The sequence below is a fragment of the Ananas comosus genome, linkage group 20 (assembly GCF_001540865.1).
Source record: "Ananas comosus cultivar F153 linkage group 20, ASM154086v1, whole genome shotgun sequence".
Classification (NCBI taxonomy): Eukaryota; Viridiplantae; Streptophyta; class Magnoliopsida; order Poales; family Bromeliaceae; genus Ananas; species Ananas comosus.
This window is the reverse complement of record NC_033640.1, coordinates 3,993,175-4,006,645: the sequence shown is the minus strand read 5'-3', so window position 1 is coordinate 4,006,645 and position 13,471 is coordinate 3,993,175. Positions and strand designations below refer to the sequence as shown.

At 38.6% G+C, this 13,471-nt stretch overlaps 1 protein-coding gene across 4 annotated transcripts in view; it reads left to right on the top strand.

The window, feature by feature from the left end:
• Positions 1 to 13,471, top strand: part of LOC109725817 (putative SWI/SNF-related matrix-associated actin-dependent regulator of chromatin subfamily A member 3-like 2) — a 36,081-nt gene that overhangs the window by 16,571 nt on the left and 6,039 nt on the right. For all 4 annotated transcript variants that reach the window (XM_020255186.1, XM_020255185.1, XM_020255187.1 and 1 more), the window contains exons 7-14: positions 112 to 196; positions 294 to 560; positions 684 to 830; positions 928 to 1,083; positions 1,936 to 2,003; positions 12,709 to 12,831; positions 12,913 to 13,012; positions 13,093 to 13,205. In XM_020255186.1, the coding sequence (XP_020110775.1) occupies positions 112 to 196; positions 294 to 560; positions 684 to 830; positions 928 to 1,083; positions 1,936 to 2,003; positions 12,709 to 12,831; positions 12,913 to 13,012; positions 13,093 to 13,205 (1,059 nt within the window). The remainder of the gene's footprint in view (positions 1 to 111; positions 197 to 293; positions 561 to 683; positions 831 to 927; positions 1,084 to 1,935; positions 2,004 to 12,708; positions 12,832 to 12,912; positions 13,013 to 13,092; positions 13,206 to 13,471) is intronic.

Below are 13,471 nucleotides of genomic sequence, written 5' to 3'. Positions count from 1 at the left end.
GTATGATGACAATAAAAGATTAGGCTTCAATCTCATTACGTAGAAATGTTGTTTCTTTTGATTTTAACAGTATTAAGAGTTTGTTGACTGTTCTTTTTTGTCTGTTTCAAGGAGAGGGCTTGTTGTTTATCTAAATCCATTTTCAGGGGATGCCACTACTGAATTTCCAAATACTCTTCAGATTGCAAGAGGCGGGGTACTAATCTATCTTTATTTTAAGCAAAGTCCGTCCGCATATTGCTAAACAATTTTAAGCCATTTTTGATGTTGACAAAAGTCATTGCAATTCTAAGATTCTGGCAGATGTGATGGGACTCGGCAAGACCATCATGACTATAGCTCTTTTGCTTGCTGAAACTGGCAAAGGGTGTTTGTCTACTTCCTCTGCAAGTCAGGTTGCTGACGAAGCTAGCAAAATCAACGCATCCGATCAATTCGGCAATGCTTTCAAGAAATCAACAAGTATATCTCGTTTTAGTAAGCTACTGAAACCCAAGACTGCACTTACAGGTGGGGGCAATTTAATCGTCTGTCCCATGACTCTCTTAAGTCAGTGGAAGGTAACTCTGATGGTTATATATATGGCCTTACTGTGTTATTGGTGATGTTAACTGTATATACTTGTCTTTACACTATTCATGTAATCCTCACCTTCTATGCAACTTTGTTTTTTTGGATTACAGGATGAGATTGAAACACATGTTTTACCAGGTTCTCTAGGTATTTACATTCATTATGGGCAAAGCAGGCCAAAAGATGCAAAACTGCTGGCACAAAGTGATGTTGTTTTGACAACCTATGGTGTTTTAGCATCAGAATTTTCAGCTGAGGTAATACTCGAATTATTATGTGTCTTTACATTGTGAGACTTTTGTATCATGCATGGAAACTCTCAACTTTGCATGTACTTGCCACCCTTTCTTGCAGAATGCTGCAGATAATGGTGGACTTTACTCAGTTCACTGGTTCAGAGTTGTTCTTGATGAAGCGCATACTATTAAATCGGCAAAAAGCCAGATTTCTGTCGCTGCTGCTGCTCTCTCTGCTGATCGGCGATGGTGCCTTTCTGGCACACCTATTCAGGTAAAAATTACATCGAGCTTTGAAACTTGACTCTGTTTTTGATGGTTATTTTCATCTGCTTCGAACATGGTGTAACACGGTTCTCACTTGATGAAAGATAAAAACAAATTTGTTGTTCCCAAAATTTTGTTTTGTAAGATGACACTCTTATGAGAATCTAATCTTTTAGCCAATTCTGCTGTCTTTGGCTTATGTCTTTTGACCTGCTTTACAATGACGTATTTAAACTTCTCTTTTCGCATTTTGTCTGCAAGTGCTTATGTATATGAAAATTAAGTGCAGACATCTATCGTATTATATTTAAAAGGTTTTCGCGGACAGAATGGTGCCTACTGATTGTCATTCTCTTAGAAGTTGTTAGAGACATAATTCTGCTTTGTCATGCTTTCATTTATCTGTCAGAAACTTTCTAAGAAAAGTAGTTCAATTCTTATGCTGTAGTCTATATATCTCAATGGTACCATATTAATATTGAAGCTTATTCCATCCAAACAGTTATTTTGAGAAATCAATCCATTCTAAATGGGGAGCGAGGTTGGCAGACCTCTACCCGACTCATATGTGAAAAGAGAAGTATTGGGTTTTCATTATAAAGATTGACTTACGAAGTAGAAGCTTATTTGTTCTTTGGTTCTTCCTACTTTGATAGCAATTTCGTGACATTGAATTAGTGTTGGGAATACCTCTGCCTGTCTTTCAATCAGATTGGTTTGATATCTTTCTGGGCTATAAACGTGCTTCTAGTAGATGACCTTAGATTAATTTAATTCAGGATCTAGCTCCATCTGCAATTTCTTTTATTGGTTGATCTTTACTGCTGCTTAGCATTTTTATTCTCACTTTCTTTGGCAGAACAACTTGGAGGATATATACAGTCTTCTTCGATTTTTGAGGATTGAACCCTGGAGATACTGGGCGCTGTAAGTATGGCAGTTTTTAACAGTTAATCTTATTGGATTTTAAGCTACATGAATTTCAGTGTGAAGAGTTCAAGTAATTCTGTTTTTCTGCATGTCCATCTTGGAAATCTCCGTTATGTTTCGTGTTGCACATCATCTTGACTATGGTTTTTTATTGGTGATTTTGTGGGAAGTTACATCTTTTGTTGCGTACTTTTATATTTTTTGTTTAAATTCTCAATAGCTTTCGAGTTTGAGCAAAAAATAGCTGCAAGGATGAGTAAAGCAAATAAAAAATGATGCTATATACTGTTGAATGCGCAAGGTTCAGCTCATGTTTGGCTTAAAATTTGACTAAGTACGACCATGTTCAGTTGGCTTTACTAGTATATATGACCAGAAGATTTGCCAACTATTAGCCTCAATTAAGCTTAAAATATAGAGAAATAAAAAAATTTTTGTACTGCAATGCTAAGTCATGTGACATGTCTAGGCTCTTGATGTGGTTCAACTGTGCATTTTGGGCTCTTCCTGTTTCCTTCGGCAAATGTTGGCTGCTATTTTGCTTAAAAATTAGACAAGATGAGCTCTACCTTGGGTCCTTCACAAGTCACCGTGATTTTGAGAAGATGCTTTGTTACAAATCAATCTTTTTCTATTCGAATTAGGGTTTCTTCTTCTTATTTTAGGATTACTTTTTGTTATTTAATTTGATTTGAATTTGAATAATATTCCCACTCGTAATAGGGTTGTTACATGCATATAAATAAGAGGCAAACCTGTCCTTCAGTTTTTTGTTGATTAATTTCATCAAGAAAGAGTAGGGTTTTTACCTTGCTAGTTCTCTTCTCCAATAAAGAAGAGATTTCTACCAATTTGGTATCGGAGTCTTTGTGGAGTCCTAGGCCGAATATTTTATCTTCTCCTTCATGTTCGCGTTTGATCTGGGATTAATATTTCTACCAAACTTCTTGTCCCACGTTCTATCTTTATCGTGGCATCGAATTTCTAGGGTTTTCTACAGGGTCAAATTAGCCGCAATTCACTTAGAAGGTGATCAGTTTGCTGGTACGTGGTATAAAGACCAATGAGATGCGAGTCCGTCTTGGAGACAATTTTTGGGTGCCCTCACTAAGCGATTTGCTCCCTCCTAGTATGAGGATTTTAATATAGCGTTGCATGATATTCAACTGAGGGGTTCGATGTAGGATTATCAAGTAGAATTTGAACGATTGAGTTATATGGTGAGAGATTGGCTTGTGCCTTTATCGGATCCTTTATCGGCTGTTTATACAAAGATATTAAATTTCAGCAAGGTTTAAAGTGCTGTGGCACGGGGACTTGCCGCTGTCTGCTTGGCACGGTACGACATCGACACGCTTCTGTGCCGACACATGGTATGCTTGCGTGTCAATGGATACGCATGACCTCCTAGTGACATGCTTTGGTACGGACTTATTTCAGTTTTTTTGATTTCAATACGCTCTTATAATGTTATTTTGAAAGATTTAATCAAATAATTATGAATATTTGCTATATATAGCTTACTATATTCATCAATTAATATACTTATAAGTTTTTTTGCATGTAAAGTACAACTATACCTGATGCAGAATAGAAATTTTTATAGGTTAGAATTTTTAAAATGCAAAGACTTTTTTTTTTCTTTCTTTCTTTTGACCATATTACAGCCTTTCTTTTATAAAACTATGTTAGTTAATTCGCGAATTATTCGCGAATTTTTGAAAAAACGAATTAATTGGCCGAATTCGTATTTTTCCGAAAAATTCGGAAAAAAACGCGTATTTTTGGTCAAAAATACTTATTCGCGAATAATTCGCGAGTCGCGAATTATTCGGTGAAAAATTCGGCGCTTGCGGCTCGCGCTCCCTCGCGCTCTAGGCTCGCGGCTCCCTCGCGCTCGCGGCCTCACGCTCGCGCTAGCGGGCCTCGCGGGCCTCCTGGCGCACCCAAAACACAGAAAAAAAAAACTTTCCAAAACCTCACTGAAAACAGGAAAAAAAAAAACTTTCCGAAACTTTCCCAACACTGAAAAAAAAAACCCTTTCGCCTTCCCAAAAAAAAAATTTCACTCAATCAAAAAATTTAATCAATTATTAAGTATTTTAATCTCTTATTTACTTAATTATTTATTTATTTTGAGGTATAATATAATTTGTTATTTTTTTTACTTAATTAGCTTAATTTTGTTGGTGGTGTCCAATAAGGTTAGTATCAATCAATTAAGCCTAAGTCGTTTTTAAGCCATGCCCATATTAAGCCTATTTTAAGCAGAAAATTAAAAAACTAAGCAACTTTTTATGCCGATTTTTTGCCTAAGCGGTTAATAAGCCTATGCACTAAATATGCCTATAATATGCAAGTAGTTAATTTTTAAGCCTTATTTTTTAAGCCGATAATTTAATTCAAAAAAAAAGAGAGTTCTAAATGCGATAACCATATTTATGAATATAAGAAATTCTTATATTCTTATTTCTCAANCCTCAGCCGCCTCTTCGTGCGGCCGCGATTCCCACCTCAATCGGCCGCGATTTCTCTCCATTTCCTTCTCCACCTGCTCCCCTTCTCCTCCTGCACCCTCGCCGCCCTCGATTTCGGCGACAATAGAAAAAAACCGAGGTGGGTGACAGTAGGAGAAGGGCAAAGAAGGCGAAGGCGAGGCGGCGAAGGACAGCGAAGGGAATGTGGGTGAGGGCGAGGCAGTGGAGGACGACGAGGCGGCTAGGCGGCGAGGCGGCGAGACGGCAGCGAGGTGGCGAGCCGGAGGGAGTCGAAGCAACAGGGAGATAGGGGAGGGGTATTTTCGGCATAAAAATATATTTTTTAACGGAACCCTGACGGAACCCTAACGGTAGGGGTGAAGTGCACATTTTTTATTTTACAGGGGGGCAAAGTGTAGGTTTTTAAATGTTAGGGAGGGAAAGTGAAAAAGCGGGTTATTACATGAGGGTTTTCTGTAATTTAGCCTTATTCTTATATTCTTAAAGAATATAAGTATTTATACCAATAGCGTAAATCTTGAGAGAAAAAAAAACTTAATTTAATAGCCGAATTTTTTATTCCGAATTTTTAATTGATGAACGTATAATATCCGTATAAATCACGTATCCGAATAATTGACGAATCCGTTTTTTAGCCGTATTTTTCAACGAATCTAAAAATTAAAAGACGAATTTTATCCGAATTATACCCATACCGAATTTTTGCCGAATTCGAATTAACTATGGTGTGGGGTACCCAGAATGCTTTTGAGTACCCTAAAAAACAAAACAAAAAGAAAAAAAACAAAAAACAAACAAAAGGAAAACAACAGTGCCGACACGGCACTGTGCTGCGGCACATTGCGCCGTGCCACTCTGTCTTGTACGACACGACGTTGTGTGCCGTGGCACCGGGGGGGAGGGGATCCGAGACCCCCCTTGTACTGTGCGTCCTTCTTAGGGCCACGATACGTGCCCGCCCCGTGCCGTACGACATGGGGCGGCACTTTAAACCTTGAACTTGAGATAAAAGTAACATAACCAGAAGCTTTATTAGATACAGTTGATGAGGCACGGGTGGTAGAAGAGAAGTCTGCATGACAGTAGTTGTATAGGTTGGAGTCATCTTCTCGCTTAAGTAAACGACAATCTTCCTCTTTTCGGCGCACATCCGAGCGACAGAGTGAACAAAAATTTAGTAGCCAAACCTAAGAAGTAAAATGTGCAGATACGAAATTAACATTAGAACTAATGTGCTAGCATCGAAGGAAAGGCGTATGCCATAATTGTGACGAGTTGTGGACTTCAGGCACAAGTGTAAGATGCTGCACCTTTATGTCATCGAAGAAAATTAGGCCAATCACCAATGGCGGTGATTGCTATGAGTATGACTTTGGCTCTAGTCATACAGGGGGAGATGGTAAATGAAGAGTCCGATTTCACTACATGCGCTCTTGAGTATCACCATTCCCCGGGCTATATGATGGTGCATGGGAGCATAAAAAATTGTTAATTTTTTTTTTTTTTTTGTCGACATTGGTTCCATGCACAATTTTATTACTCCGGCATCCTCAAACACTTGAAATTAAAACTCGAGCCGAATATTTCTTTTGACGTAACGATGGAAAATGACAAAAAATTGAAGTGCAAATACAAGTGCCAAGGAGTTAACTTTTACTTTAAGGCCAGAAGTTCAATTCCTAGTTATACGTAGTTCCTTTTAAAGGCACCATGTTATCTTGGGATTTGTGTGCTCTGATCCCTTGGCAGTGTATAGTGGAATTTCAAGATTATGCAGATGCACAAGCACAATGGCCATCCTGTGGAGTTAAAAGCTCAAGAACCAAAGCAGATTGAAGGTATATGGAATTTTTTATTCTTTCTTTTTCGAGTGTTGCTTTCTTGCTTTTACAAGAGGATGAACTAGGTTGTCACGCCCCGGGACCCGGCGTAGGCTCGCCCGGTGCGTGCCCAGACCCGCCATATGCCTGCACATATAAGGCGTGTACCACAATAGAGATATGAAAGTAAGGAAAAGTGAGACAACTAAAGATATCAGAGCAATCAGTAGCTAATTTCTAACAACTAGTAGAGGAAAGGAAACTAATCCACTAAAACTAAAACATAAAGTTAATACATCAACTGTCTCAAGATACAAAAGGGGTGGTCTCTATACACAGGTACAACTCTCAATCTCTCCAAAAAGAAACTAATGAGAGGTAGACCACCTATCGATAAGTCCCTCGCCAACAAGCTAGCTCGAGGCGATACCCTTTCCGCGGTCCCTAGCCTCACCCGGTGTGGAAGGCTCTGAAAGGAAACAAGAAACAGGGGGTGTGAGAACTATAATTTATAGTTTCCAGTGGCAATTACTGACCTCAGCACAATGCACCACAAGGCCCAAAAGAATAAGGTAGATACGAAAAGCAACGGAAATAAACTGCAGATATGAAAGCATATATAAATGCTAAACTACTATGCCACAAGTAATATGATGACAATATGTTGTACATTCATTCTACTATGTCCAACACATAACTAGTATGATCCCACATGGCAAACAAGTATACTATAATGCAATAAGCGTTATTACCAAGTATACTACAGGTCTTAAATGTCCAAAGCTATGCATTAAGCATGTCAAGGTAATCCAACTACTACACCCTATCTAGTAGTGATTATCATTATGGATTGATGTCATTGTTCAATCTTGTTTTAGGACCTACACAAGTGTAGTCTAGCTTGTGCCGCCTAAGTGCCGGTGGTAGCTTCAACATTCCCACTCTAGGAATGAGTCTATCCCTCCCGACCCCGTAGGTTTCTCGATACCGCACGAGTGAACATAAGTCGCGTAGGCCAACTCCGGAGTGCCGGCTTGAAGGGAACGACCCTCACAAGCATGTGCGAATGAGCACAAATGGCAAACAAGCGTAGTTATTGTCTCAAGTACCCAATCATCATGTCTCTAACATGGTAATAGTCACTAGCAACCCATCGGTCTAGTTCTACATCTTAATGTGAAGTTGCAACATTCACTAAGTCTAGTGCCTCTTATGACACTAGAACATTACTATATCCAAGCATGTTTCAATTTCCATGCCTCTTTATGGCATTATTTACAAAGTTCAAATATAACCCAAGCTCAATGTCGCTTCATGACATTAGCTCTCTAGTTCACAAGTTATTCAAGTCCAAAGCCACTTTATGGCCTAATGTATTCTCCTATGTTCGATTGAGATTTATATCCAAGGGCATATTACATTTGTCATTTCCACTATATGAAACATGATTCCAAGTCCTAAATGCGAATGCTAAACTCATGCATAAGTCTTACATGCAAGCTCTCTACTACATAGAGGTCCAAAAATGCATTGTATACAACATAAGCATTTTAAGCATTCTAAAATTCATAAATAATGCATCTAACATGAAAATGCATGATTTTCCATTTTACGATACTTAAATCAATAAAAATGAGATTGGTGAGGTCAAACCCACCGAAGCTCCGCTAAAATCCTTCGTTTCGCCGAACGGAGTTGCCCACTATTCTCCTAACACCCTAAAGGTAACAAGAGAAGAGATACACAAACGTTACGAACAATCCTAAGCTCAATCATTAACCAAAACACGAAAAGGCGCAAAACTCACCTAAGATAGTGATAGTCTCTCTCCATCTCCAAAAAGAAGTTAGAACCCTTCCAATCCAACCTAGAGGAAGGTTCTAATCCAAGAAATCAAGCTCCAAAAGCCCTAAGTCCAAAACCCCCCAAACAAACCCTAAGTTTCCAATTCTAGGGTTTGATCTAGTAAAAACCATAAAAACATGAATCCAAAGGATGCTACATGTTACTAACCTCTCAAAAAGCTTCAAACCACCCTAGAAATCAGCTAGGGTTGAAGATCCTCTCTCAAACAAGCTCCAAACATCAAGCCAAGGCTTCTCCCATGGTGGAAATTGCACCAAGAAGCAAAAAGAGGGAAAAAAGAAGGGTTTAATCTTCAAAAATCCAACCAAAATGTAAGAAAACCAAAGAGAAGGTGAGGAGAGCTCTCTTAACCTCTATCTCCTGTGTTCTCAGCTCAGGGAAGGCCCTAGGGGGCGTGGGGACTAATATAGAGTTGCTACAATAGCAAAAACACCCCTCAAAGCTGTCAAAATGAAATATGGCAAAGTGTACCGGTACACGGGAAAGTGTACCGGTACAACTCCCCCGAATGCGTAAACCCGAGTCTCGGGTTGGCCAAAAAACACGTGTACCGGTACAACCATCGAGTTGTCACCGGTACACTTTTTGTATCGGTACAACTATCAAGGTGTACCGGTACACAATCCCACAGAAAGCAACCCGAGAGCAGCCTAAGTCCTTCTCTTTGGTGACCTTAGCGCTACATTAAATATCTCAATTCTCGGGATACGAGCCATAGGTCGGAACACTTTCAATGACCCGGCAGAAAATCTGGAAAAACTCAGAACATTGATCAAACACTCAAACCTCGCAATTTGCAAAGGTCCAGTGTGTTATATAGGTCCTGGGGAGATTGAAAAAAAAGGGCATTTACATGAACTTAATGTCTAATCTTGACCCGACAATGCAGTCTCATCCAATGCCAGAAAATAGGGCTAATGTGAAAGTATAGCAACTTCTAACGCCGAAAAATAGGGCTAAGCTAAAATGCAGCAACTTCCACAAGAATTTGCTGATGTTTTCTCTGAACCAAAGGGAATTCCTCTGCTCCAAACACATGACCATTGCATTTCGATTGTGTTTTAGGCTTTATCGCTGTCCACATATTTAGAAGATGGAGATTGAAAGCAAGCGAAGGAAGTGCTCGCTTCTTATATTATACGACCGAGTCATAGCCGTTATGCGGCATTGGTGCTACTAGCGAAGAAGATTAATGGATCGTGGCGATTTTGCATCAATGACTAAAAATTGAATGAGATTACATTTATAGACAAATATTCAATTCCAGTTATCAATGAACGTTTTGAGAATTAAATAGAGCTTGCTGCTTCTCCAAGCTTGACTTGCGTGTTGGATATCATCATATATAAGTACACCCAGGATGACGTGCATAAGATGGCCTTTAGAACTCATAATGGACATTGAGTTTTTAGTCATGCTTTTTGCTTGACTAATGCTCCATCGACATTTCAAGGCCTCATGAATAATTTCTTCCGCCCTATTTGCGAAAGTACATCTTAGTTTTTTTGATGACATGCTCATTTATAGCGGATCATGGGAAGAGTATTTGGACCATCTCCAGGCTATTTTGCAGATATTGCGCGAGCTCCAATTATATGTCAAGCAATCCAAGTGCACTTTTAGCGATACTTCTGTTTCTTGTTTTGGTAATATTATTTTTGCTAATAGTGTTTTTATTATATCCGGTAAAGATCAAGGCGATAGTGGAGTAGCCTATCCCCGCATTGGGGCGAGCTCTTCGTTGATTATTCGGTCTCACCATATACTATTGTCGATTTGTCGAAACTAGGGTGCCCTGGCTGCTTCCTTGACAATGCTGCTAAAGAATAACACTTCTTAGCATACTGAGGAGGCCACTAAAGTTTTCATGGCACTAAAGACGACAATGACGATCAGGCGTGTACTTGTATAGCCAGATTTTAACATCCTTTTTTTTGGTAGAGACAGTCTCGTAAAAGGATCGTTTGTTGGCCTATTATTGTCAAGTGTTGAAGCGGCGAGTACAATCGCTGTTAGCATAAGAACTTGAAATGCTAGTAGTCGTTTCGGCTACTAGTGGTGTCGGCCATATTTTCTTTGGTCGATATTTTATTATACGCATTAGCGCCAGAGCCTCAAATACTCTCTACAGTCGACCTTCTCTTGACTATTCAATCTTACATCGTCGGATCATCTCCAATCGATGCTATGGATGCAAATTTAGTTGAGTGGAATGAACAAACAAGAATGCTTTAAAAGCACCTTAGTGCGACAAAATATTATGCGGATCATGTTTATGATGGCAAGTATCGTGAGTGTGAATTTCAGATTGGAGATTAGGTGCTTCTGCAACTTTCACCATATCGAGCATTGGACAATAAAAATTTAGAAATCTTTCCAAACATGGATTTAAGTGCCGTGGCACGGGGTTGCGCCGGAAACTTGTCGGCATGGTACAACAAGGTGCATGCCGGGACATGTCGATGCGTGCCGGTCATAAAAAATACATGTATGCCGACACATAATGGCATGAAATATTTATTTTCTTTAGCAACAAAATATTCTAACAGTTTATTATGTTCTTTATCAAATCTTTTGAACTTTATTGAGAAAATTACTTACTAATTTGAAGAATAGAGGTTTTTGAGATGTGCCATCGGCATAGGGGCTGTATCGTGCCAATATCTTATTGGCACGATACGATATGATAAATACGGCCCGTGCCGACGGGCACTTAAATCCTTGCCACCAAATTTTACAGACCATTCCAACCAAGGATTTAAGTGCCGGCTGTGCCGCACCCTGCCGGTGCGGCACATACCGTGCCACCAAGAAAGGGGCACAGTACCGGGGGGGTCTCGGACCCCCCCTCCGTGCCGCGGCATGCGGGGCCGTGCCGCACGAGACAGAGCGGCACGGCGATGCGTGTCGTGGCATAGTGCCGTGCCGGCACTGTGCAAAATAATTTTTTTTTTGCTTTTTGTTTTTTTTTCTTTTTGTTTTATTTTTTGGGGTACCCGAAGCATTCTGGGTACCCTACAACCCCAAAAAGTATTGCAAATCGAAGATCTATTTATTAGCGTCAAGCCAAAAATGTATAATTACATATTTTTTTTTTTATAAAATATAAGGCAAATTTTTAATTAACATATCGTAGTCCCTCCGCTTTCACCACAGACAGTCCTTTTGTCCTTCCACAAATGTATTTATTCAAATTTGTCCACACGCGAAACTTTTGTCAAATTAGAAACAAAATCGCAACTAATAAATAAAATTTCAAGACACATCAAATAGTAAAATTCTTATTCTTGCATTGCAAGATTGAAGATACCTTATAACAATTAAACAGTCTAAATAAATTAATTGATACTTCTTAATTTATTTAATTTATTGTCAGTACATATAATTTATCGCTTAATTTTTTTTTATAGATCTACTAATTTTTGAAAAAATAATTAAAAAAATTTTTAAAAATAATTTTAAAATTATTTTTTTGTATTTTATAAAAGAAAGACTATAATATGGTCAAAAGAAAGAAAGAAAAAAAGAGTGCCTTTGAGCATTTAGAAATTCAACCTGTAAAAACTTTCTATATCTGGCATCAGATATAGTTTACTTTACATACAAGAAAGCTTACAAGTATGTTAATTGATGAGTATAGTAAGCTATATATAGCAAATATTTATAATTATTTGATTAAATCTTTCAAAATAATATAATAAGAGTTTATTGAAACTTAAAAAACTAAAATAAGTCCGTGCCAAAGCGTGCCAGTAGGAGGTCATGCGTATCCATCGGCATGCAAGCGTGCCATGTGTCGGCACGGAAGCGTTGCCGGTGCCGTACCGTGCCAGGCAGACAGCGGCACGCCCCCGTGTTACCGCACTTTAAACCTTGATTCCAGCCATACAACAGAGAACTAGATGCTATTAGTGAGCTTCACATTGAATTCAAAGAGAATGCACCGTTTCAGGCAAATATTTTGGCCCAATGATGCCCATAAGTTGATGGGAGAATGAAGACGGAGATCCTAGTGGGATAGAACAAGCGGTCGTTAGATAAAAACTACGTGTGAAGATGAAGATGAAATGATGCAGAACTATCCAAACCTCGCACCTTGAGGGCAAGGCATATCTTAGAGGGAGGGAAAATCAATCAATTTTTATTCGGACAGGGTTTCTACTTTAGTTTCTTCTTATTTTAGGATTACTTTAGTAATTTAGTTTGATTAGAACTAGAACAGTATTCTTCTTCGTATTAGGGTTTTTACATGCTTATAAATAAGAGGCTAAGCCCTCATTTTGTTTTTCGTTATTTAATTTCATCAATAAACAGAATTACTGTTTTTGTTGCGCCGGTTCTCTTCTCTGATAAAGAAGAGATTTCTACCATGCTTGCTTTGTAAATCTCTGCAGGTGGTCTTCATTTATATCTGGCTTTTTGTAATATGATTTATTTTGTGAGGGCAGAGAGGCCCTAATATATGTTATCTTTGGTTTTGCTATTGGATTAATCTTCATTCCCATGTACTCTTTGAAGGTGGCACAAACTTATACTAAAGCCCTTCGAGGAAGGTGATGAACGGGGATTATATCTTGTACAGTCTATACTAAAACCTATTATGTTAAGAAGAACCAAATCTAGCACAGATAAGGAGGGCAGGTATTGAAATGCTAAGTCATGGCTAACTATTTATGACCGTCATTGAAGTACCTTATAACTTCCTTGAATTATTCGTTACAGGCCCATAATCACTCTTCCTCCTGCAAATGTTGAAGTGCTTTACTGTGACCTATCAGAAACTGAGAAAGACTTCTATGATGCCTTATTTCGAAGATCAAAGGTATATGTAAGTTGTGCTTTAAACATAGGAATGTTCAATTGTAGGGCCTACTAATATTGTTTCTTGTTGCTTTCTCTTAGGTAAAGTTTGATCAGTTTGTCGAGCAAGGGAGGGTTCTTCACAATTATGCATCAATTTTGGAGCTGCTTTTACGACTTCGCCAGTGTTGTGATCATCCATTTCTTGTCATGAGGTTAGCTTCTGAAATTGTTGTTGAACTATTTTCTGCAGTATCTTATATTGCATTTGAGTTTCTTACTTTCCATTATATAGATAGAGAGGAATCACTTGCATTATTGATTTATATTTCTACACTAAGGGGTCGTTTGGTTGGATGTAGTTATAAAAACAGTGTAGTTGGAAGTACATGTAGTTGCAAATGCTGCAGTCATAACTACACCTAGCCTGTTTGGTTTTATGTAGTTGCAACTGCTGCGATTACATTTTTTTTGTTTGGTA